This window comes from Mustela nigripes, chromosome 5, assembly GCF_022355385.1.
Source record: "Mustela nigripes isolate SB6536 chromosome 5, MUSNIG.SB6536, whole genome shotgun sequence".
In the NCBI taxonomy this organism is placed as follows: domain Eukaryota; kingdom Metazoa; phylum Chordata; class Mammalia; order Carnivora; family Mustelidae; genus Mustela; species Mustela nigripes.
In genome coordinates this window covers 5,547,434-5,570,138 of record NC_081561.1, presented here as the reverse complement: position 1 = coordinate 5,570,138, position 22,705 = coordinate 5,547,434, and the positions used below count along the sequence as shown (strand labels likewise).

General features: G+C 41.2%; 1 protein-coding gene across 12 annotated transcripts in view; it reads right to left on the bottom strand.

Moving 5' to 3' along the window:
- Positions 1 to 22,705, bottom strand: part of FARS2 (phenylalanyl-tRNA synthetase 2, mitochondrial) — a 524,473-nt gene that overhangs the window by 456,146 nt on the left and 45,622 nt on the right. For 6 of the 12 annotated variants that reach the window (XM_059399371.1, XM_059399376.1, XM_059399379.1 and 3 more), the window contains one exon: positions 15,016 to 15,102. The exons of 2 other annotated variants lie outside the window; for them this stretch is intronic. Coding sequence is in view for 4 of the 10 variants with exons in the window: in XM_059399376.1 (XP_059255359.1) it covers positions 15,016 to 15,102 (87 nt within the window). In the remaining 6 variants the exon portion in view is untranslated. Of the gene's footprint in view, positions 1 to 8,161; positions 8,294 to 15,015; positions 15,103 to 22,705 lie in introns of those variants that run through there. 4 more of the 12 variants (XM_059399375.1, XM_059399378.1, XM_059399381.1 and 1 more) reach the window with 2 other exon arrangements.

Genomic DNA, 22,705 nt, shown 5'->3' with positions numbered 1-22,705 from the left:
CAACTCTCCCAGGAATGCTTGCTCTGTTGGCACCTAAGTCTCCTCACCTTCTGGGTGGCTACAGATGACACTGCCACGTGGGGGTGCCAAGATTTACCTGACCGGTGCCACACTGAGGCGCGCCGTCACCAGGTTTCTGCCGTAAAAAATGATGCTGGGGGGCGCCTGGGTGGCTCGGTGGGTTAAGCCACTGCCTTCAGCTCAGGTCATGATCTCAGGGTCCTGGGATCGAGTCCCGCATCGGGCCCTCTGCTCAGCAGGGAGCCTGCTTCCCTCTCTCTCTCTCTCTGGCTGCCTCTCCATCTACTTGTGATTTCTCTCTGTCAAATTAATAAATAAAAAATCTTTAAAAAAAAAAAAAAAAATGATGCTGGGTTAAGAATCTCCGCCCACGTATCTTAGCAAATCATTGTTAAGTTCAAATAGAAGATAATTTTTTTTTTAAAGATTTTATTTATTTATTTGAGAGAGAGACAGGGAGAGAGAGCATGAGTGAGGAGAAGGGCAGAGAGAGAAGCAGACTCCCCGTGGAGCTGGGAGCCCGATGCGGGACTTGATCCCAGGACTCCGAGATCATGACCCGAGCCGAAGGCAGTTGTCCAACCAACTGAGCCACCCAGGCATCCCTAGAAGATAATTTTTTAAAGGTGGGATTTCTAGGGCAAAGGGCATTCTATTTTGATATTGTCTGTAGGTCTCATGTTTTTATGGTGAAAGTTTCCATTTGCCCAAACTCTCATAGGCACTTGGAATTTTGTTTATTTTTTTGGCAAACTGTCCAAAAATAGTATCTCATTGACCTACCTTCTAATAATTGTTATCGGCAAGGCAGCACATCTCATTTATTTTTTTAGCAGGATCTGTATATTTTCTCTTAAACTACCAATTCACACACACACACAAACTGTTGGACTAATAGTCTTTTTATTACTTGCATCTATGAATTCTTCCAGAATTAAGATAGTTAACTTTGTCTTTCTGTCAACTGTTTTCTTGGCCATGTGTGTTACAAGTACACAGCTCAGAGAAAGGTCTTCACCATTCTGAAATTACAAATAAGTACACCCTTGTTTTCTTATAGTTGTACTATTTCATATTTTCACACTTAAATCTTTGATCTAGATCTGGAATTCCCTTGGGTGTAAAGAGTGAAAGGGGAAACATGCATTTTGTTTAGTCTCATTTCCCTGAACATTTATATTGGACAAACATATTTTCTACAGCAATCTGAAAACCATCATTATCATCATCTAATTTCAGGTCCATTTCAGGTTTACTTCTGGGTACTGTTTTGTTCCCTTGATCTGTTTGTCTATTTCTTCTTCCACAGCAAGAAGTTTAAGCTGTCCAGGTCCAGGGTTTAAGTAATTCTAGCTTTATGCCATACCTTAACGTAAGCTTAACTGCTGCTCATTTCTTATACTTTTCAGAATTTCCCACGTTTTTCTCACATTTTTATTTCTCCAGAGAAATTCTGGAGAAATGACAACAACAAAAAGTACTACTGCTCTTTTGAATTGGGAAAGCACTTAGTTTACAAATTTCCAGAGAAGTGACCACTTTTACTACCAAGCCTTCCTTTCTATACTCTTCCTTTAACCATTCTATCATATCCCTTCAGCTTTAAAGTTTCATCAGATAAGTTTTCACATTTCTTCCTTTTTTTTTTTTTTAGTCTTCACATTTCTTATTTCAAATTTATCCATAGCTGTTGTAAAAAACCCATTTTTAAACATATTTTGTTGGAGAGAGGATACAAACACTACAAAATTCCAAAGATACAAATATATATATTGAAAAGTAAGGCTCCCTCCCACCCCTGTCCCCAGCCATCTAGATTTCTTCCCTGGAGATTCATTGCAAATCTGCAGCAGGATGTAAATCATTTTGCTGTTTAAAAAGATAGGATGTCCTCTCTTTAAAATATAACAGTTCAAGGCTAAAAAGAATCTCGCACCCTCCAGATCTGAAAGATAGCCCCTGCTCCTGCCAGTCAGCCTGCAGTCCGCCCCTCCTCCTTCCGTCCTCCGCATCCCATCCACCAGTAAGCCCTAGTTATCTCCCCCACCTTCATCCACTTCTCCCCTAATTCAGCAAGACCACAGAAGCTAAGGCGGAGGTCTGACTTCCCGTCTCACTGTTTCTCCTGCACGTAGCACAGCGACTGGCAGAGAATGGTAACCACGCACCACTGCCCCGTGCACAGAAAGTGCTCAATGTAGTGCTGGATGTTAAGAGCCGGGACAACTGAGGGGTGGTCTGCAGATGCCCAGAGCCAGCCCGTGGTAAGGTAAGGACAGAAAGGGAGAGGAAGCACACAAATCCTTTTGGAACAATTAGGCACTGCTGTCACATTCTTCCAATAATTCATGTTTCTCATAATTTACAAACAAATCCATCAACAAAGATTAGAAATAAAAAAAATATGGTCCTTTGCCACAGATGGTTTAAGATGCAGGGGCATGTAAGCCCCTATCAGCTCGTGCCTAGCCTACCCTGGCACCCCAGGGGAGTTACTGCTTCCTGTCCTGGTCCCCCTCCAATCCATTTCTACAGAACCACACCCCTGCAGCTCAAACCTCAGCGCTTGCCCTCAGCACTCTCCAGGACCTACAAATGTCCACATCACTGGGCTCCTTCCTGCTTCTGTGACTTCACTCAGATCTTTCTTGTCACCATCCAGGTGTCCTGGCTCTGTCTACCTTCCCAGGACACAGTGCTCCCGTTCTGCCTTGAGGCCACCGCATACAACGGTGCTCCCTCAGCTAGGGAACACCCGGCCCAGGAGAGACTCAATAACCTCAGGAAAAAATTAAAGGAAGAAGAACAGTTTTGTAGTAGCCTATTTTTAAAAAGTGAAAAAACTCTTACATCCATGTTCCATTTTTTTAATAAAAATTAAAATCTCACACTCTCCCTTTACTTCAATCCTTTTTTAAAAAATGATTTTATTTATTTTTCAGTACTCTCTACACCCAAAGTGGGGCTCAATCCCACAACCCGAAGACTAAGAGTCAGTCCCATGCTCTACCGTCTAAGCTGGCCAGCCTCCCTCCCCCAACCCTTGACTTCAGTCTTAAAAGATTCTCATCTCTTGAAGCAAAGTGGGGAGGGTGAATGCTTACCCGCCACTAGGTAAGGCAGAAGCTAAGGCTCAAAATAGGGTCCTGCCTAGATTAAGTCCACAGGGCAACCTCATGTCCTAATCATAGTCACTCCACCAAGATTCCCAAAGGCACCACACTTCCCTACCTACCACAGCACTAAGCTGAGGTAATTCATAAAATGGGAAATCAACTCATTAACCAATAGACACCAAAATGCTCAAACCCACTGCTAAGCAAAGAATTAAAAACTCAATGCTACTTCTTACATATCAAGTTAACAAAGCTTAAATAGCAGTAATACCCAATGTTAGTGTGTAGCCTGTGGTTAGTTAGGCATTACTAGTATCACCTTGTTGAAAATAATACATAAAATATACAACATAAAACTCTGTATATGTGTGTGTGTGTGTGTGTAACATCAAAATGTTTAATCTTCTTTGACCACAATTCAACTCTGGGAAAATATCCTAAAGAACTAAGCCTAGGTGTGGCTGGGTGGCTTAGTCAGTTAAGCGTATGCCTTCAGCTCAGGTCCTGATCCCAGCTTCCTGGGATCAAGTCCCACTCTGGGCTCCCTGCTCAGTGGGGAATCTGCTTCTCCCTCTCCCTCTTCTCTCTCTCATCCTCTCTCAAATAAATAAATAAAATCTTAAAAAAAAAAAAAAAGAACTAATCCTAAATATATACTAAACTTCATGCACAGAAAGTTTACTAGAAGATAATCTGCAATTGGAAAATATCAGAGCTGTGCCAATCAAAGACTCTCAAAGGAAAGAGGGAGCCCATCACTACTAACTGGAAAGACAATGTGCTCAGGTCTGTCTCCATGACTAAGGGGCACTGCAAAATCCACTGACGAGAAAGGGCTGAGCCGCTGGTCCAGACACTGACAAAATAAGCAAATATTTCAATAAACAATGAAAAATTAGGTTTTTGTAAAGGATATAATACAAGGAAAAACATATGTGTTCAGTAGAAAGAAAGAAAGGGGCACTTGGGTGGCTCAGTGAGTTAGGCCTCTGCCTTCAGCTCAGGTCATGATCTCAGGGTCCTAGGATCGAGCCCCTCATCGGGCTCTCTGCTCAGTGGGGACCTGCTTCCGCCTCTTTCTCTGCCTGCCTCTCTGCCTATTTGTGATCTCTGTCAAATAAATAAATAAAATCTTAAAAAAAAAAAAAAAAAGAAAGAAACAAAAAAATGTTTTCAAAAATAGCCTAATTAAAGGGGCGACTAGGTGGCACAATCAGTTAAGCATGTGACCCTTAGTTTCGGCTGAGGTCATGCTCAGTCACGGGACTGAGCCCCACGATGGGCTCCATGCTCAGCGCAGAGTCTGTGTAAAACTCTTTCCCTCTGGCTCCTCCTCCCACATTCTCTTACTCTCTAAAAAGAACCTAATTATAACCACATAAAAATTATGTATAGAAAAGGAATAAAAGATAATTTTGAAATGTTATATGTGGCTTGCATTCAAGTGGAAGGAACTTGGGATAATTTTCTTTCAGCTTTTCCTTATTTTCTAAATTTTTGAGAAAAGGCATAATAGTTCCTATCACCAAAAAAAAAGTTAATCCCTTTGAGCTCAAACAAAGTTAAAAAAGTATCTACGTCAGCAAGCTATAGCAGAATGTTTATCAACAACAGTTTGGTAAGACGCTTCTAACTTATTTTTACCGTGTAACCGTATTACTGGTTATTGCACAGAAGGCAGCATGGAGCTAGTTTAGTGGGATGCAGACAAAAATCATCCTGTCCACTAGCTACAGATAGGATTAACGAGATTATCTTTGTGCTCTTGCAGGGAGAAAGTGGTTTACACACTGAGACTGTTTGAAACCCTGGCACCATGCATAAAATAAGCTATTCAGTCATACCAAGGACAAACATTTCTACTCCAAAGTTACAGAAACATAGTCAAAGCCCTCCGAAATGTAAATACCCATAAATTCCAGACGCGATTACCCAGTAGCTATAACTACTGACAGCTGATGTGGCTCACATCAATTTCCAGAGGCCTCGAGCCACCTCGGACTGAGCAGGCTATAGTCATTCACAAATCATTCAAATCCCAGGACAGATATCACAGGGTTGTTAAAAGGACCAGGAGACTGTTCATCCTCCCTCCTGCTTTGTCTGCTCAGTTCTTCCATTTGACATTCACCATGGGCACTTGCCTCACTATTAAAGCCCTTAGCTTCAGAACTTAACACTGTGCCAACAAATGTGCTTGTTGTATTTGGGGAAGAGGTTACCGAGAGGAAGGAAAACCACCACACAGACAATGCAACACTGAGGTTTAGATTTCAGTCACACAAGAGAAATCAAGAAACTCAACGTTAATGCTCCCTGACAACCTTAAATCTCTACCCTGTGCATATGGATCATAATGAGAGTTTTATTAGGATCACAGTTGTGGCCAATACACACTCCAATCATGTACCACAATGAATACTAAATATTCTTCCTCTGAAATAACAAGTTAATAATAATTAACAAGTTAACAATTAACAAGTTACTAACAATTCAAATTCGGAGGTGATAATGCAAAGCTGTAATTCTGTATGAACCGAATTTTGATCCCACACTATCTCGGGGCTCTCATCTAAAGCTCTGGACCTGACCTATTGCATCAAGGTCACAACTTCTATAAACACATTTCTGTGCAGCTACAAGAGAAGGGAATGTGGGCATATGGGGGAAAAAAATACAAATATAGATCTGTTGAGGGCAAGGGGGGATGAGGGTAACAAGTACCCCCAATAACAGGGTCACCCAGTAACAGGGTGTACTGGAAAGGACACTATAGTGGGACCCAAGGGAATTCCCAATCATCATCCACAATCTGTTTGACCTTGAGGAAGCCACTTGGCCTTCCTAGGCTATCTCTTCATCTATCAAATAAGGATGAACTGTTAGATGATGCAGAGGGTAATACACAAGAGTCAAGAGATCTTTTCAGGGGCGCCTGGATGGCTCAGTCAGTTAAGCATCAGACTCCTGATCCTCATTCAGGTCATGATCTTGGGGTCCTGGGACTGAGCCCTACATCTGGCTCCATGCTCAGTGGGGAATCTGATCAAGGATTCTCTCTCTTTCCTTCCCCCTTTGCCCCTTCCCTTGCTCTCTCTTTCTAAAATAAATAAATCTTAAAAAAAAAAAAAAAAAGAGCGAGAGAGAGATCTTTTCCAGCACCACTTTCTTAGGTAATTTTTCCACCAAGTTTCTTCTTTACCCCTATGAGGTTGGCTAGCTGCAGATTTTACATACACCCACTCACTCACTCTTAGGAGCACAAGACCTGGCCAATCCCATTACATAACCACAGGGCTTTGCAGAATTCCTGGGACCACTGGATAGAGCATTCATTTCCCTCAGTCAGTCAGTCAGTCAGTCAGTCAGAAGACACAAAGCCACTACAACATACATAAGATACAAAACAGTGTGCTAGACAATCCAGGGGACAGGCATAAAAATGAAGGATTTTAAAAAATACAGTCCCCGGGCGCCTGGGTGGCTCAGTGGGTTAAGCCGCTGCCTTCGGCTCAGGTCATGGTCTCAGGGTCCTGGGATCGAGTCCCGCATCGGGCTCTCTGCTCGGCAGGGAGCCTGCTTCCTCCTCTCTCTGTACTGTGATCTCTCTCTGTCAAATAAATAAATAAATCTTAAAAAAAAAAAAAAAAAAGTCCCCAATGTAAGGTATTTAATGTTTATAGCCCAATGGGAAATACAAAGAACTGGATGAAATTGTAATAGCAATGATCTAGAACAAATTACTAACTAATCAAAGTTGATTCCCCACAGCCCCTCCAACATAAGCACTCAATTCCACATTTGAAAACTGCAGTTACCAGGTAAGGGCATCTTTGCTGCCCAGGGTTAGGCAAGCTCCTGAGCAGAGGCCCCAGGTACGTCCAATGTCCTTCCCTCTGCCTGACCTACTGACCGCCTTCAAATTCCACCTTCACCTCAAATCATTAGGCATTCTCAAAAAGGAGAGGGCCATTAAGAACCTCGTCCTGACTATTCTTACTAATTAACCTTTGCCAATTTTTTTACATTTTCAAAATTCCGGAAATAACAGGAAATATATATAACTTGCTGTATTCCTTGTCTAACACACTGTGATATTAAACAATGAACCGAACAATTATTATATTGGCACAAAACACCTAGTATCTTCCTATTAACAAGAACAATGCATAATGTCAATGCAGGTTTTGTTTTTGTTGTTTTATTTATTTTTTAACTGTATTTACTTATTTGACAGAGAAAGAGAGAGAGACAGAGGGAACACAAGCAGGGGGAGTAGAAGAAGCAGGATCCCCGATGAGCAGGAAACTCAATGTGGGGCTCAAGCCCAGGACCCTGGGATCATGACCTGAGCCAAAGGCAGATGCTTAACAATGACAAGGTGCCCCATGTCATTGCAGTTTAAATCAATACACACCTGAATCAGTGAGTTTTGTATGTGCACACATGAGCACACACTCTCACACACACCCTCCACCTGTCCTACTGAGAGAGGCTGCAACCCCAACCCTGGCTAGCCACCTGGGAAACAAATGACTTTGTGATGACATTGTAATTTGGTTCCACAATCTGGCAATATGTTTAAGGAGCCATAAAATTGTTCATACTCTTTGACCTAATAATGCCACACCTGGGACTCTCTTGTAAGAATCTAATTCAAAATATGGAAATAGCCACATGTACAAAGATATATCTTACAGTGTCATTAATAATTGTGAAAAGTTGGGAGCAATGTACTTGTTAACAAGACAGCTAAATCATTAATGGTATACTACAGAACATTATGCAACTATTAAAATGGTAATGATGGAAATTACATAGCACTAATGGGAAATGCAGATAGAAAACAGATACAAACATGTAAAAACCACTTCAGGAAATAACAATCACTGTTTTAGGATGCTGAATGGGGGTGTTTTTTTCTCTTTCTATTTCTTAGCTTTTATAATATAGTTCTGATGCTTCTATCATTAGAAGAGAATCTTTTTTTTAAATGGAGGGCTCTCAGTCGGTTAAGTATCTACCTTTGGCTCGGATAATGATCCTGGGGTCCTGGGATCAAGGCCCATATCAGGCTCCCTGCTCAGCAGAGAGCCTGCTTCTCCTTCTCCCTCTGCTGTTCCCCCTGCTTGTGCTCTCTGTCTCTGTTTCTCTCTCTGCAAAATAAATAAAAAATTTTAAAAATTTTAAAAATAAAAATAAATAAATAAAAATAAAAATAAATTTTATATATATATATATATATATATATATATATATATATATATATATTTTTTTTTTTTTTTTTTTTTTTTTTTTTTCCCCTGGGTGGCTCAGGCAGGAAAGTGTTGGACTCTTGATTTGAATGAGGTCATAATCACAGGTCATGAGACTGAGCCCCATGTCAGTCTCCACACTGGGTATGGAGCCTGCTTGAGATTCTCTCTCTCCCTTGCCCTCTGCTCCTGCCCTCCTCCATTCTCCTATTCTCTCTCCCTCTCTCTCTCTTTTAGAAAATTAACTAATTAAGTAATTGAGTTAAAATTAAAAAATAAAATAAAACAATAAAAAATGGAGTACAAGCCTTTGATCATAAGGATAAAGAGGAGAGAGGCCACACCAGAGGGCAAAGCCTGCTCTTTGACCCATGGAGGAAGGGAACCAGAGGCATTTTTCATTGCATGATGGGCAGGGAGCCATGTGCAGAGAACAGCTTCATGGAGAATCACCTAGAGGTGTCCCATATTGTCAATGATTGCCAAGAAATGAGCAGTGCCCACCAGCTAACCCCACTCAATTCCCTCCATTGCGAGCATCCTGAGACAGAGAATTCCCCAGGCACAGCACACATGCTATCAGGTTAGTTCTCTGTTAAAGAGATTTATATGGGCTCACATGAGACTGTGTGATCATTTAAAGTAAATAAGCTCAGATTTTCACATCTGGAGCAATGAGGAATGTCTGTGGCAAGAAATGTAATAATCAGAAAGACGGGGGAAGAAAACAGAAATACTCATCACTTGTGGTGACACCAGGAAAGTCAATGTGAGGGCAGGGCTGGCCTCTCCTGGGCTCACTCAGGAATGAAAGACACAGGTCAGGAAGAGTATCCAATCTCAACACACTATCAATCACCAGATGGAAATTGATTTAAACTTGGAGCCACTTAACCCCACATGCAGTTTCAGCCCTGTGTCCAACCTGGGGACCAGTCCCCACACACAGAGATCTTAGGGAACTCAAGTCCAATTTTAAATGGCCAACACTGAGACCTGTAGGTTCCCTGCCTTGCACCTCTTGTGTTCTTACCTTTATCCCTTGGCCAACCACGTCTTTTATAACGCAGTGTCAACAACCAAATTCTCACCTTCTCTCTACATCTGAATTTCTACTCCGAGGCCCTGCCCCGGGAGGCTGCAGAGCAACTGACTGAAAATTCAAATTATGCCCCCCTCCTCTCTGTCGACTTTGGGAAAATTACCTAATCTCTCCAAACCTCAGTTCCCTTATCTTTAAAACTGATACCTACCCCGTAAGGTCATTATAAGGTTCAAAAGAAATAATGAATGTAGGGGTTTCTGGGTGGCTCAGACAGTTAAGCATCTGACTTCAGTTCAGGTCATGATCTTGGTGTCCTAGGATCAGGCCCTGAGTTGGGCTCTGTGCTCAGCAGTGAGTCTGCTTATCCCTCTTCCTCAGCCCCATACTTGCACACTTGCTCTCTCTGTCAACTGAATAAATAAAACCCTTAAAAAAAAAAAAAAAGAAAGAAAGAAAAAGAACATAAACCACAGTATCTGATACATCGAAATGCTAAAATAGAAGTTTGCTCCACATGCCCTTCTGTTCCTCAAGTACCAGCATCATGCCAGTCTTCCCTTCATCCACTAATTCTGTCCATTCAACATGAACAGCACGGCCCACTCTCTCCTGCTAAGCCCTCCTTATCCCAAACACACACCTGTAGTCAGCCTGCCTTCTGGAACCACCTACTATCCAAACCAAGACACTCATTTCTGAGCCATCATCTGACTCCACTTCCTTACAAATGTAACACCTTAGAGGAAGCACACGGCAATCCTTTCAGAGTTGGGGTACTGAGTCCACACTGTCTGCATGCCAAGCCCTATTCTTTCACTTGTTAGTTAATGTGACCTTGGTCAAGCTACTTAACGCCCCTGTGCCTCAGTTTCCCTATCTATAAAATAGGGGTATAACAGTGCCTACCTCACTAAGCCTGTTGTGAGGATCAAGCATATGAAAAGAACTCTGAGAGCTTGGTCTAGCACCTAGTAAACAGGTACTTTTTTAACCTTGACTCTCCATGAGAGTATTTAGGCCAGAGGTATTTGGCTAGGCACATATGCTATCCCATGTAAGCAGACAAGTCAAACATCTTTGTTCCTCTTAGGCATTAGGGGAGATTTAAGTAGGCTTTTTAGAGCAAAGCCTTGCTATCCCCAGTGTGGTCCACAGACCAGCATCCACATCATGTGGGAGTGCATCAGAAATGCAGATTATCGGGCCCCACTTAGCCAGACTGAAATGGAACCTACATAGAGTGGCCCCTCCCCATATCACCATAATATAATATTTGAGTCTATACTCCCTATAGGAAGATGCCACAAACTATCATTGACGGACTGCTGCTGGCTTTGAAAGACCCAGAGGTGGCACTGGGCTGGGCTAGAGCTAGGAGGGGCCAGCCAAACCTCCTCCACAAAACCACTGGCTATGTTTTTAGAGAATCTGCTGGTACCTTGTTGCCCTTCCATTTAAAAACTAAGTTAAGGCAACAGAAAACTAAGTGCTGTATGTTATAACCCTTGACCTTTTCTGAGCAACACGTGTAACAAACCAGTCCCTGGAGGTCAACAGCCAAAGAATAATCACAGGGAAGGAGTCAGGGAAAACAAATGAGAGTACAGAGCAGAAAAACCATTCCAACTGATCCAGGAGCCCCTTCAAGTCCTTCCAGGGGGAAGGGGGTGGGGCACAGCCTTCATTTTCTAGGACATTGGAAATGACCAAATGCTGTTGCCTTTGATGTAAGCAATCAGGTCCCCTCACCCATCAGTGCTCTCATTCCACCTCTACACACAACTGTCACCAAGGTAATTAACTAAAAGGAGAAATCCACACAAATGCAAGAAGGAAGCCACCTTCCTAGTCCAGCCCCTACAACTATTATGAAATTATCTAAACGTGAAAGCCAGATCAAACCCAAATGTGCCTCTCTTTGAAAAAATCAAGGAGGACAAAAGGCAGATATCCCTAAGAGAATTTCCTCATGTCACTCTGAATTAGCAGCTATGTATGATTATAAATAAAGATAACATTATGTATGCATGTACTAAGTACATGTGTAAATACATACACATATACATGTACAAACTTTTCTGTGCCTGTATCTGAAAGGTTTGGGAGTGGGTCAGGAAGTCCTTGTCCTCAAGTACTAGAGTAACTCAAACATTTTCTACCCTCAAGTGGGGTGCCTAAGAGATACACAGCAGGAAAACAGCCATGAATCATACGTCCTCTCTGTTTCAACTACTGACAGAGTTCTCATAAACACACAGAATATAAACAATGACAAAGTTAGAAAATTTTACTAAATACTCATTTTAAAACCAAATCAAAGCAAAAAGAATATTTGTTTCCCCAAACTCCAAATCTCGTCTCTGAACTTTGTGAAATTTCAACCAAACAATCTTGAAGCCACAATCCGACACGGGAAAGATGATGCCAGATCCACCACTACTCTTTTATTTCCAGAATTGCTGTTCTTCTTCTCTTCAATCTGCCGATGGATTTTCAGGTGTTTGCAATCTTTAGATAAGCTATCTAGCTGATCTCCGGCTAGCTGAAGCAGTCTCAGCTTGCTACTTCTCCGCCATCTTGACTCCTCCCCACCACTACTCTTTTAAACAACCTCAAACAACCCAGGAGGAGCTAGGACAAAGCATTCCTCTAAACCAGATGCCCTCAGCCTGAATGGCTTACTCAAAGATACAGTCAGTTTTTTGAAACAGCTTCAGGAGAATAGGTGTTATTTCTTCTTTGAAAGTTTGGTAGAATTCCCCAGAGAATCCATCAGGGCCTGGGCTCTTGTTTTTGGGGAGGTTTTTGATCACTGCTTCAATCTCGTTACTAGATATCGGTCTATTCAGGTTGTCAATTTCTTCCTGGTTCAATTTTGGGAGTTTATAATTTTCCAGGAATGCATCCATTTCACCTAGGTTGCTTAATGCAAGTTGGTGCAGCCACTTTGGAGAACAGTGTGGAGATTCCTCAAAAAATTAAAAATAGAACTTCTCTATGACCCTTCAATTGCACTACTGGGTATTTACCCCAAAGATACAGATGTAGTGAAAAGAAGGGCCATCTGTACCCCAATGTTTATAGCAGCAATGGCCACAGTCGCCAAACTGTGGAAAGAATCAAGATGCCCTTCAATGGATGAATAGATAAGGAAGATGTGGTCCATATACACTATGCAGTATTAGGCCTCCACCAGAAAGGATGAATACCCAACTTTTGTAGCAACATGGACGGGACTGGAAGAGATTACGCTGAGTGAAATAAGTCAAGCAAAGAGAGTCAATTATCATATGGTTTCACTTATTTGTGGAGCATAACAAATAGCATGGAGGACATGGGGGAGTTAGAGAGGAGAAGGGAGTTGAGGGAAATTGGAAGGGGAGATGAACCATGAGAGACTGTGGACTCTGAAAAACAATCTGAGGGGTCTGAAGGGGCGGGGGGTGGGAGGTTGGGGGAACCAGGTGGTGGGTATTAAGGAGGGCACATATTGCACGGAGCACTGGGTGTGGTGCAAAAACAATAAATACTGTTACGCTGAAAAGAAATAAAAAAATATTATTAAAAAAAAAACACAGTCAAATTTCCCAAAGTAGTGATATGGCTGAGGGTTTAAATCACAGAAGGAAAGGTGCTATAGGTAGTGATGGTCTAAATGAGAAGCCTTCCAGAACTGCAGAAATGTCAGCTCCAACGTCACTGCAGTCTTCACTTTAAAATCGGAACTCAGTGACCTGGAGCTAGCATTGAAATCCTGGAGAACAAACAGTTGTCTTTCCTCTATATTCTTAAACTTAAGGTTCTACAAGGTAAGTACGATCTGTCCTCTGCAGAAACCAGCATTGTGTGAATATGAAGACATATTCATTAAAGATACGGAAATAATTTTCAACCACAGATAAACGAAATAGAAGAGATCCCTTTGGATTTGAGAAATATATTCCAACAATCCCCACTCATAGAGACAACCAGAGAAAAGACCTCCTGTATCTTCTGTGGTACTAAGTACATGTGTACTTTCTTTTTTTTTTTAAGATTTCATTTATTTATCTGAGAAGGGGGAGGGTCAGAGGGAGAAGCAGACTCCCTGCTGAGCAGGGAGCCCAATGCAGGACTTGATCCTGGGACTCTAGGATCATGACCTGAGCCAAAGGCAGTCATCCAACCAACTGAGCCACCCAGGCGACCTTCAGTGGTAAAAATCTTAATTAGACCCCAAAGAACCAGGTAGTCAAGAGAAATTAGAGCAACAATCTTATACCATCACCATACTTTAGAATTATCTATGTAGTTTTTTACAAATCCCAATGGCCAGAGCACCCACTAGACCAGTTACATCAGCATCTTTGGAGGCAGGCCTCGGGCATCATTACGTTTTCAAGCTCCCTAGGTGGAGTACAGAGTACTGAATGAGATCATTCTACAAATATCTTACAGATCAGAAAGGTCATTTCAGCTGACTGTGGACTCCTGATACAATGGGACAGGAGTCTTTGTCTAAAACCCACACCCAGCTGGGGAGGCGCTTGAGGCCATGCATACCCAGTGCCCCCCTAACACCCCCAGGCTTAAAGGGCAGTATAGGAGTTGCCCACCCAGAGGGTCTGCCTGGATGAGCAGGGTCCAAGAGGCCCCTGGGTCTGTATTTTCACAGGGTGCCTCCCCGGCAGTGGTACGAGAGGCTCTAGAGACAGGCTGGGACATGAACCCACACAGAGGCCAAGCTGAGCCGGCCGCACAAAGGAAGGGTACTGTTTTCAGAATGCCACAAAGCCCCCTGGTGACTACTCTCTCAGGGAGAATGCACACCTTCTTAACAAAACACACATTTAAAACATAAGGGGTTAAAAACATAAGGACATTTCCTAGCTATTGATCCTCTGTTGACAGAGCCAGAAAACTCCCTCTACCGGAATTTTTAAAACGTCCTCAATGTTTACCACTGATACCCTCCACGTTTCCCCCAATTTAAATTCAGCTTGAGATCATTTTGCTTGGTTTTATTTGACAGCAAACTTCTGGTTAGGTAGAGTGAGGATGTGTAAAAAATTCTACCAGAGTCAATTCATGCTTATTCAAAACATTTAAAGGCAAATTTTACCCAAGAAATCTGAATAAAGAGAAAATCGAACATACTGCACACATTTCCTAGGATAATATTTTAAACAACAGAACAGTTGAAAGCATAAATTTAGAATGGGAGGGAAAACCATATAGAAGTATTCAAAAATTAGGATCTTTCTAAAAAAACGTTGAATTTTTTTAAAGAACGTTTTTATCAAAAAGAAAAAAAGAACGAAAGAAAGAAAAAACAACCACTAAATCTAACAGTGTTTAACAATATGAACTCTGAAGGCAAGCTGCCTGGGTCTGAACCCAGACCCCAATACTACATTAGTTATAGTGCCCTCAATCGGGTCTTTAATCTTCTCCGGGCCTCATCTTTCCCGGACATCAGAGGTTCTGAGTCGGACGATAGGGATCAGATGCAGGCTGTACATGTCAGCTGTGTGGGCCCATTTGACCTCCCTGCGCCTCTCTTCCTCCTCTGTAATACTAAAACAAGAACCGTACCTACCTCCTGTCTGGAGAAATTGGAACCCTGGTGCACTGCGGACAGAAATGTAAGATGGTAAAGCTGCTGTAGAAGACAGTACGGCAGTTCCTACAAATATTAAACAGAGAATTACCATATGAGCCAGCAATTTACTTTGGAGGCTATACTCAAAAGAACTGAAAGCAAGATCTCAAACATATTTCACAACCATGTTTGTAGCAGCATATTTACAACAGCCAAAACAGGGAAGCCACCCAATAGTACATAGACAGTTGGACAAAATGTGGTACGTTCATACAATGGAATATAGTTCGGCCTTAATAAGGAAGGAACTTCTGACACACGTTACAATGGAAGAACCTTGATTACATTACACTGAGCAAATTAAGCCAGTCACAAAACGACACACGCTGTCTGATTCCACTTATATGTGATCCCTAGAACAGTCAAAATGATAGAGACCAAAAGGAGAAGGGTGGTTGTGAGGGACTTGGGACAGAGTGGGAGTAGGAAGAGGGAGTTAGGGTTTAATGGGTGCTGAGTTTCAGTCTGGGAAGATGAAAAATTTCTGAGAAGGATGGTGGTGATGGATTACACAACGATGGGGATGGACTAAATGCCACTGACCTGTACACTTAAAAAATGGTTAAGATAGTCATTTTTATGTCTCGTACATTTTGCCACAATAAAAAAAAATAAAAATAAATAAGAAAGAATAGTCCCTACCTTCTAGAGATGTAGTAAGGATGAAATATATGTAGTGTTTAGAGAGTGCCCAGCACAGAGTAAGCCCTCCATAAATATTAGCTACTATTTTATTTTCCTGCCTTTGTAGCTCCCTCCAGTCCCCATTACTGTGTTCTACAGAAACAGATGCTCACTGACGAGATTCCAATCCTCCCCCTTGGAGCTGTATACCTTCCTCAATGAGACAGTTCCAGCTCAGGCCTTCCTTCTAGAATAAATGTTCCTTCCTTGGGACAAAACTTCCACTGCAATCCGATAAAGAATCCATCTAATTTCTGCAGTCTTCACACATAAAACTGAGATGACCATGTTTTAAAAAATATAATTTTATTGTCTTCATTTCCTAACTGGTTTGTTAGGAATTTTGACTCTGGGCTTCTAGGCTAATAATACTGTGTACATCTGATAGAAGAAAAAAGGAAATTCTCCCTGCTATTCGTAAATATTCTTTCACATTTTATCACAAAACAGACTATTTTTACATCCTGGCTTCATCATTTAAAAAAATCTATAAGTATGAAAATTTCCAAGCATACACAAAAGTAGAGAGTCCAACTAGCTCCCATATAACCAGCTTAATAGCCAACATTAACCTCTGTGACTCAGCCAAAGGCTACATTCTCTCCCCAAAATATCAGAATAAAACCACTGAAGCAATGTTCAACCACCGTCGTCATCATCATCACTATTTTTTTTTTTTACTTTTAAAAGCTCTTTTCTTTGAAGAAAGAAAGAAAGAAAGAAAGAAAGAAAGAAAGAAAGAAAGAAAAACCACTTCTTTTCTAGGGGCACCTGGGTGGCTCAGTCAGTTGAGCAAGCAACTCTTGGTTTTGGCTCAGGTCATGATCTCAGGTTCATGAGATTAAGCACTGCATTGGGCTCCGTGCTCAGGACAGCCTCCTTGAGAGTCTCTCCCTCTGCCTCACCCACTTGCATATATTCTCTCTTTCTCTCTCTCTCTAATAAAAAAACAAATAAAATCTTTTTTAAAAAAACTTCTTTTCCTATATCTTCTTAACTTCTTTCATTTTTTTCTTTGAAACTACAAATAATTTCAATATCTGCCTTGCCAGGATTACTGTGAACATGTAATATACATGAAAATGCACAGCTTGGTGTCTGACACATATTTGTTTCCCGAGAAAAATTAGGTCTCCAAAACCACCATCTCACCCTACTCCAAGACAAAAGACACCCACACATCTCTTTCTCCATTTTTCATCCCCTTCTCTGGACTTCCCTTCCTAACACTGGTCCTTGCTTCCTTCCTGCCTCCTTCTAAACCAGGAATCCCAAACACACACAACTAAGCACAAATCCAATAATCCAGAAGACCCCAAATATAAAGACACATACAGGAAATAAATAAATTGAGGGGATAAGTGTATTCAACATTTAGAGTACAAGTCCCTAAAGTAAAAATTAAAAAATATAGCCAATTCAGTACCTGCATGATTTAACAGAAAAATAAGGCTAGACACTACATTGTAAAATATCACACACGGGAATTCCTAATGCAAGTCATTCCTCTGTGTGTTGGGGGGGGGTGTCTATATTTTGAACATTATACTCTTTATTGATGATCCAAGAAGTTTTAAATGCTGATGAGATTCATTTCCTTGCAGTACTTTTTACCCGTGGCAAACCTGCCACCTCTAATTTGTTTTAAAAAGAATTGTAATCACCCAATCAATCATACTCTTGACCTTCAGTCTCCACAGTCACTTCACTATGGTCAAAATGGGCTCTAAAAATTCATGTTGTAACAGTTCTATTGTCCTCAAGCTCCAAAATGCCAATGACAGGAATATAATTTGAGTCAACCCCCTGGTAGACCAAAAAAAAAAAAAAAAAAAACACATGGACTTTCCAATTTGTCTTCTAGCAGGATTCTTTAAATAAAAGTGAATGTCCATGATATTATTAAGTAATAACTTTTCCTCCACTGGGGCTTAAAGACTTATAAATCACCCAAGTTTCTATGCAGTAAAACTAGTTTCTTCACCATAAAAATCACATGGCTCACTCTTAGTTTTAAATAACATATCTTTCTTTATGGGGAGGTACAGAATGACCAGTTCTCACCTCCTCCTAGCATACTAGCATACACTTAAACTTCACTTCATTGGCAGCCATCTTTCTCACTTGTATCCTACTTCAAAAGGAGCTTTCTTCTCACCTAGGCCAAAGCATTATGTTGTATTTATTTCAACATACGAAAATGGTCAAATTTATTCCAGGCAGAAAGTACCCACAACTTTTTTTTTGGCTACAGTCTCTTCTGCCCTTCTCTTATCTCTTTATTTCTCAAGAAGGCACCAGGGCTTAAATATTGAACCTGCCTCATCTTCATTTTCTCAACCCAATGAACTCCAGGTTCTCTGTCCATTGGAACTATCTTCAGTAATGTCACCAACGCTCTGCCGTATACTCAATCCAATGGCCACTTTTCAGTGCTTATCTTATTTGAAGAATCTGTAGCATTTGGCACTATTGGTCATATCCTCTTCCAAAGTGTGTGCCTTCTCTCAATTTTTCCCCTTTCTCCTAACCTTCCTCCTACCTCTTTGAACACTTTTCCTAAGTCTCCTACAAGGACCCACATCCTCCAATCATCCTTTATCGGTCACCAACCCCATCGTTGGCCCTATTTTCTTCTTCTTTCCTTCCTTGGTTCCATCTATTTTTGAATATCACTGACTTCAATTATGCCAAGGTCTGTCAGATCTCTGCATTCCACTGCCAGTCTCCCTCATGAGCTCCAGTTCACACATGTGGGATTTCACCTGGGCATTGCCCAGGTACCTTAAACTCAATACATCCAAAATCTAATACTGGCTTGTGCATTTCTATACGGGGGAATACTACCAACCACCTAATTACTCAATCCAGAAAAATGGAAGGCATCCTTTAGTCCTTCCCCTTTATTCCTGCTATAAAAACAACTGTGAGACCCTACTGTGTCTAAACTCTAAATCTCCAGGATTTGTGTCTCCTTCTCCCCCATATCCCCCACTACTGCTATTTCAGGCCTTACAAGTGCAGTGCTCTACCTCCCATCAATACATGTGGCTCTGACCAGCACTCTAGGCTCCTGTCAAAATGATCTAAAGTACAAGTGATATAAGGTCACTCTTCTACTTAAAACTTATCAAAAAAAAAAAAAAAAAATCCAAAGTCCTCAGAGAGAGTCAAGATGGCAGAGGAGTAGCAGACTGAGATGACATAAGATCACAGGAGCTCAGCTAGGTAGTTTTCAAACCATTCTGAACACCAACAAACGCAACAGGCCATCGAAGAGAATAAGAGCAGCAATTCTAGAAACAGTAGATCAACCACTTTCTGAAACGTAGGACATACAGAGAAGCGAATCCAAAGCAACAGGAAGATAGACCGCGGAGGGAGGGGCTGGTTCTGGGCAACCAGTGGAGCAGCAGACCACAAAATCCAAAGACTTAGAAGTCTATTCCTTTGAGGGACATCGCTCCAGAGGCTAAGCGGGAGTGAAGCCCTCATGGGGACAGTGTGGTCTCAGGTCCTGTGGGGTCACAGAAGCATTCAGGGTGTCTGAGTGTAGCAGAGCTCACAGGTATCAAAGTGGAGAAGCCAACTATAAAGACAGAGCCTATGACTGAGCTCTCAGCTTGGGGTTACCTTAAACTGTGATCCGCGGCACATTCAGGCCACTGCTCTTTAAACAGAGACCCCATAAGTGGCAGATTCAAGAACACCCACCTTCCTCTGCCAGAAGAGCTGCGGGCAAGAATCTGCTGGGTTTGGAGACTCCAAATGACACAGTGTGCCAGAGACAGAAACGCTCGGTCACAGGCCAGGTGAGCTCAAGGCACAGCTGGAGACCAGGGAGACAGGAGTAAGTGACCAATTTTCTCTAAGGGTACACTGAGGAGTTAAACCCTGAGCTCTTGGGTCCTCCAGGAGGAGGAGGAGATTAGGAGGCCACCATTTTCATTCCCATCCTCCAGAGCTCTATGGATAAGCATTCAGGGAACAAAACTCCCAGGAGCGGACCCAAGCAGACTACTTAGCCCGGCCCCTGGCAAGGACAGCGCAATTCTGCCTCCGGCAAAGACATCTGAGAATCAGTACAACAGGCCCTTCCTCCAGAAGATCAGCAAGAACATCCAGCCAACACCAAGCTCACTGATCAGGGAAAGCAGTGGAATTCAAGAGGAAGGGAAAGCAAAGCATGGAATTCATGGCTTGCTCTACATGATTCCTTAGTCTTGCAAAGTTAATTAAATTTTTTTAATTTTATTTTTTTCTTATTCAAGTTTTTCTAACTTTTCTTCTTTTCTCTTTTAACATTTTTTAAGTAGTTTATCTTAACAATACCTTTCTTAAAAAAAATCTTTTTAAACCTTCATTTTTATAGTCATGTTTTATCATTCATGTATCTAACTTGATTATTTGTATGCATAAAGGGTTCTTGTTCTAAAAAATTTTGGGATACAATTTCTTCTAATAGATCAAAATATAACATAAATCTAGCACAGGGCTTTGTTCTAGTCTCCAGCCAGAGCAAATTCTCTCCACTTTCTTCTTACTTTTTCCAACCAACTTATTTTATCAATTCTGTTTTTAGATTTCTTTTAAATTTTCTGCTTTGCACTCATATTCCATCCCTTCATAGTTTTTACCCTTATTTTTCTATATATATGTTTTTCTTTCTTTAAAATTTTGGGAGGTAGTTTCTTCTAAAGGACCAAAATACACCCAAAATCAAGTGGCTGGCTCTATTCTATTCGCCAGCCTAATATATATTTTTTTAATTTATATATTTTAATTTTTTAAATTTATTTTTACCCTTTTTCTTCTCCTCTCAATTTGGGATCACTTCTGATTTGATAAGCATACACTTTTCTGGGGTCTTTGCCACCCTTTTAGTACTTTAGTCTCTCATACATATATTCTTATCTGGATAAAATGACAAGACAGAAAAACTCACCACAAAAAAAAAGAACCAGAGGCAGTTCTGAAGGCTAGGGTCCTAATCAATATGGACATTGGCAATATGTCAGATCTAGAGCTCAGAATGACAATTCTCAAGGTGCTAGCTGGGCTCAGAAAAGGCATGGAAGGTATGAGAGAAACCCTATCTGGAGAAATAAAAGCCCTTCCTGGAGAAATAAAAGAACTAAAATCTAACCAAGCTGAAATTTTAAAAAGCTATTAATGAGGTACAGTCAAAAATGGAGGCTCTTACTGCTTAGCATAAATGAGGCAGAGAGAGAATTCGAGATACAGAAGACCAAATGACAGAGAATAAAGAAGCTAAGCAAAAGAGAGAAAAACAACTACTGGACCACGATGAAACAATCTGAGAGATAAGTAATACCATAAGACAAAATAATATTAGAATAGTTGGAATTCCAGAAGAAGAAAGAGAGAGGGCAGAAGGTATATTAGAGCAACTGATAATAGAGAATTTCCCTAATATGGCAAAGGGATCAAGCATCAAAAACCAGGAGGCACAAAGAATCCACCTCAAAATCAATAAAAACAGTTGCACACTCCGTCATCTAATCATAAAACTTAAAAGTCTTAGTGAGAAAGAGAAAGTCTTGAAAGCAGCCCGGGACAACAAGTCTGTAATATACAATGGTAAAAATATTAGATTGGTAGTAGTTTATCCACAGAAACCTGGCAGGCTAGAAAGAACTGGCATGATATATTAAGAGCATTAAATTAGAAAAATATGCAGCCAAGAATATTATATCCAACTAGGCTATCATTAAAAATAGAAGGAGAGATAAAAAGCTTCCAGGACCAAAAAAAAAAAAACTAAAAGAATTTGTAAACACCAAACCATCCCTCCAGGAAATACTGAAAATGGGTACTCTAAGCAAAGAGAGAGCCTAAAAGTAGAGACCAGAAAGGAACAGAGACAATATACAATAAGTCACCTTATAGGCAATATAATGGAACTAAATTCATATCTTTCAATAGTTACCCCGAAAATAAACAGGCTAAATGCCCCAATCAAAAGACACAGGGTATCAGAATGGATAAAAAAACAAAACCCATCTATATGTTGCCTACAAGAAACTCATTGTAAACCCAAAGACACCTCCAGATTTAAAGTGAGGGGGTGGAAAAGAATTTACCATGCTAATGGGCATCAGATATAGCCCAGATATAGACCCTCAACTCTATCATCAACTAATCTTTGACAAAGCAGGAAAGAATGTCCAATGGCAAGAAGACAGTCTCTTCAACAAATGGTGTTGGGAAAATTGGAAAGCCACATGCAGAAAAATGAAACAGGACCATTTCCTTATACCACACACGAAAATAGACTCAAAATGGATGAAGGACCTCAATGTGAGAGAGGAATCCATCGAAATCCTTGAGGAGAACACAGGCAGCAACCTCTTTGACCTCCGCCACAGCAATTTCTTCCTAGAAACATCGCCAAAGGCAAGGGAAGCAAGGGTAAAAATGAACTACTGGGACTTCATCAAGATCCAAAGCTTTTGCACGGCAAAGGAAACAGTCAACAAAACCAAAAGACAACTGACAGAATGGGAGAAGATATTTGCAAATGACATATCAGATACAGGGCTAGTATCCAAAATCTATAAAGAACTTATCAAACTCAACACCCAAAGAACAAATAATCCAATCAAGAAATGGGCAGAGGACATGAACAGACATTTCTGCAAAGAAGACATCCACATGGCCAACAGACACATGAAAAAGTGCTCCACATCACTCGGCATCAGGGAAATACAAATCAAAACCACAGTGAGATACCACCTCACACCAGTCAGAATGGCTAAAATTAACAAGTCAGGAAATGACAGATGCGGGCAAGGATGCGGAGAAAGGGGAACCTTCCTACACTTTTGGTGGGAAAGCAAACTGGTGCAACCACTCTGGAAAACAGCATGGATGTTCCTCAAAACATTGAAAATAGAGCTACCCTACGACCCAGCAATTGCAC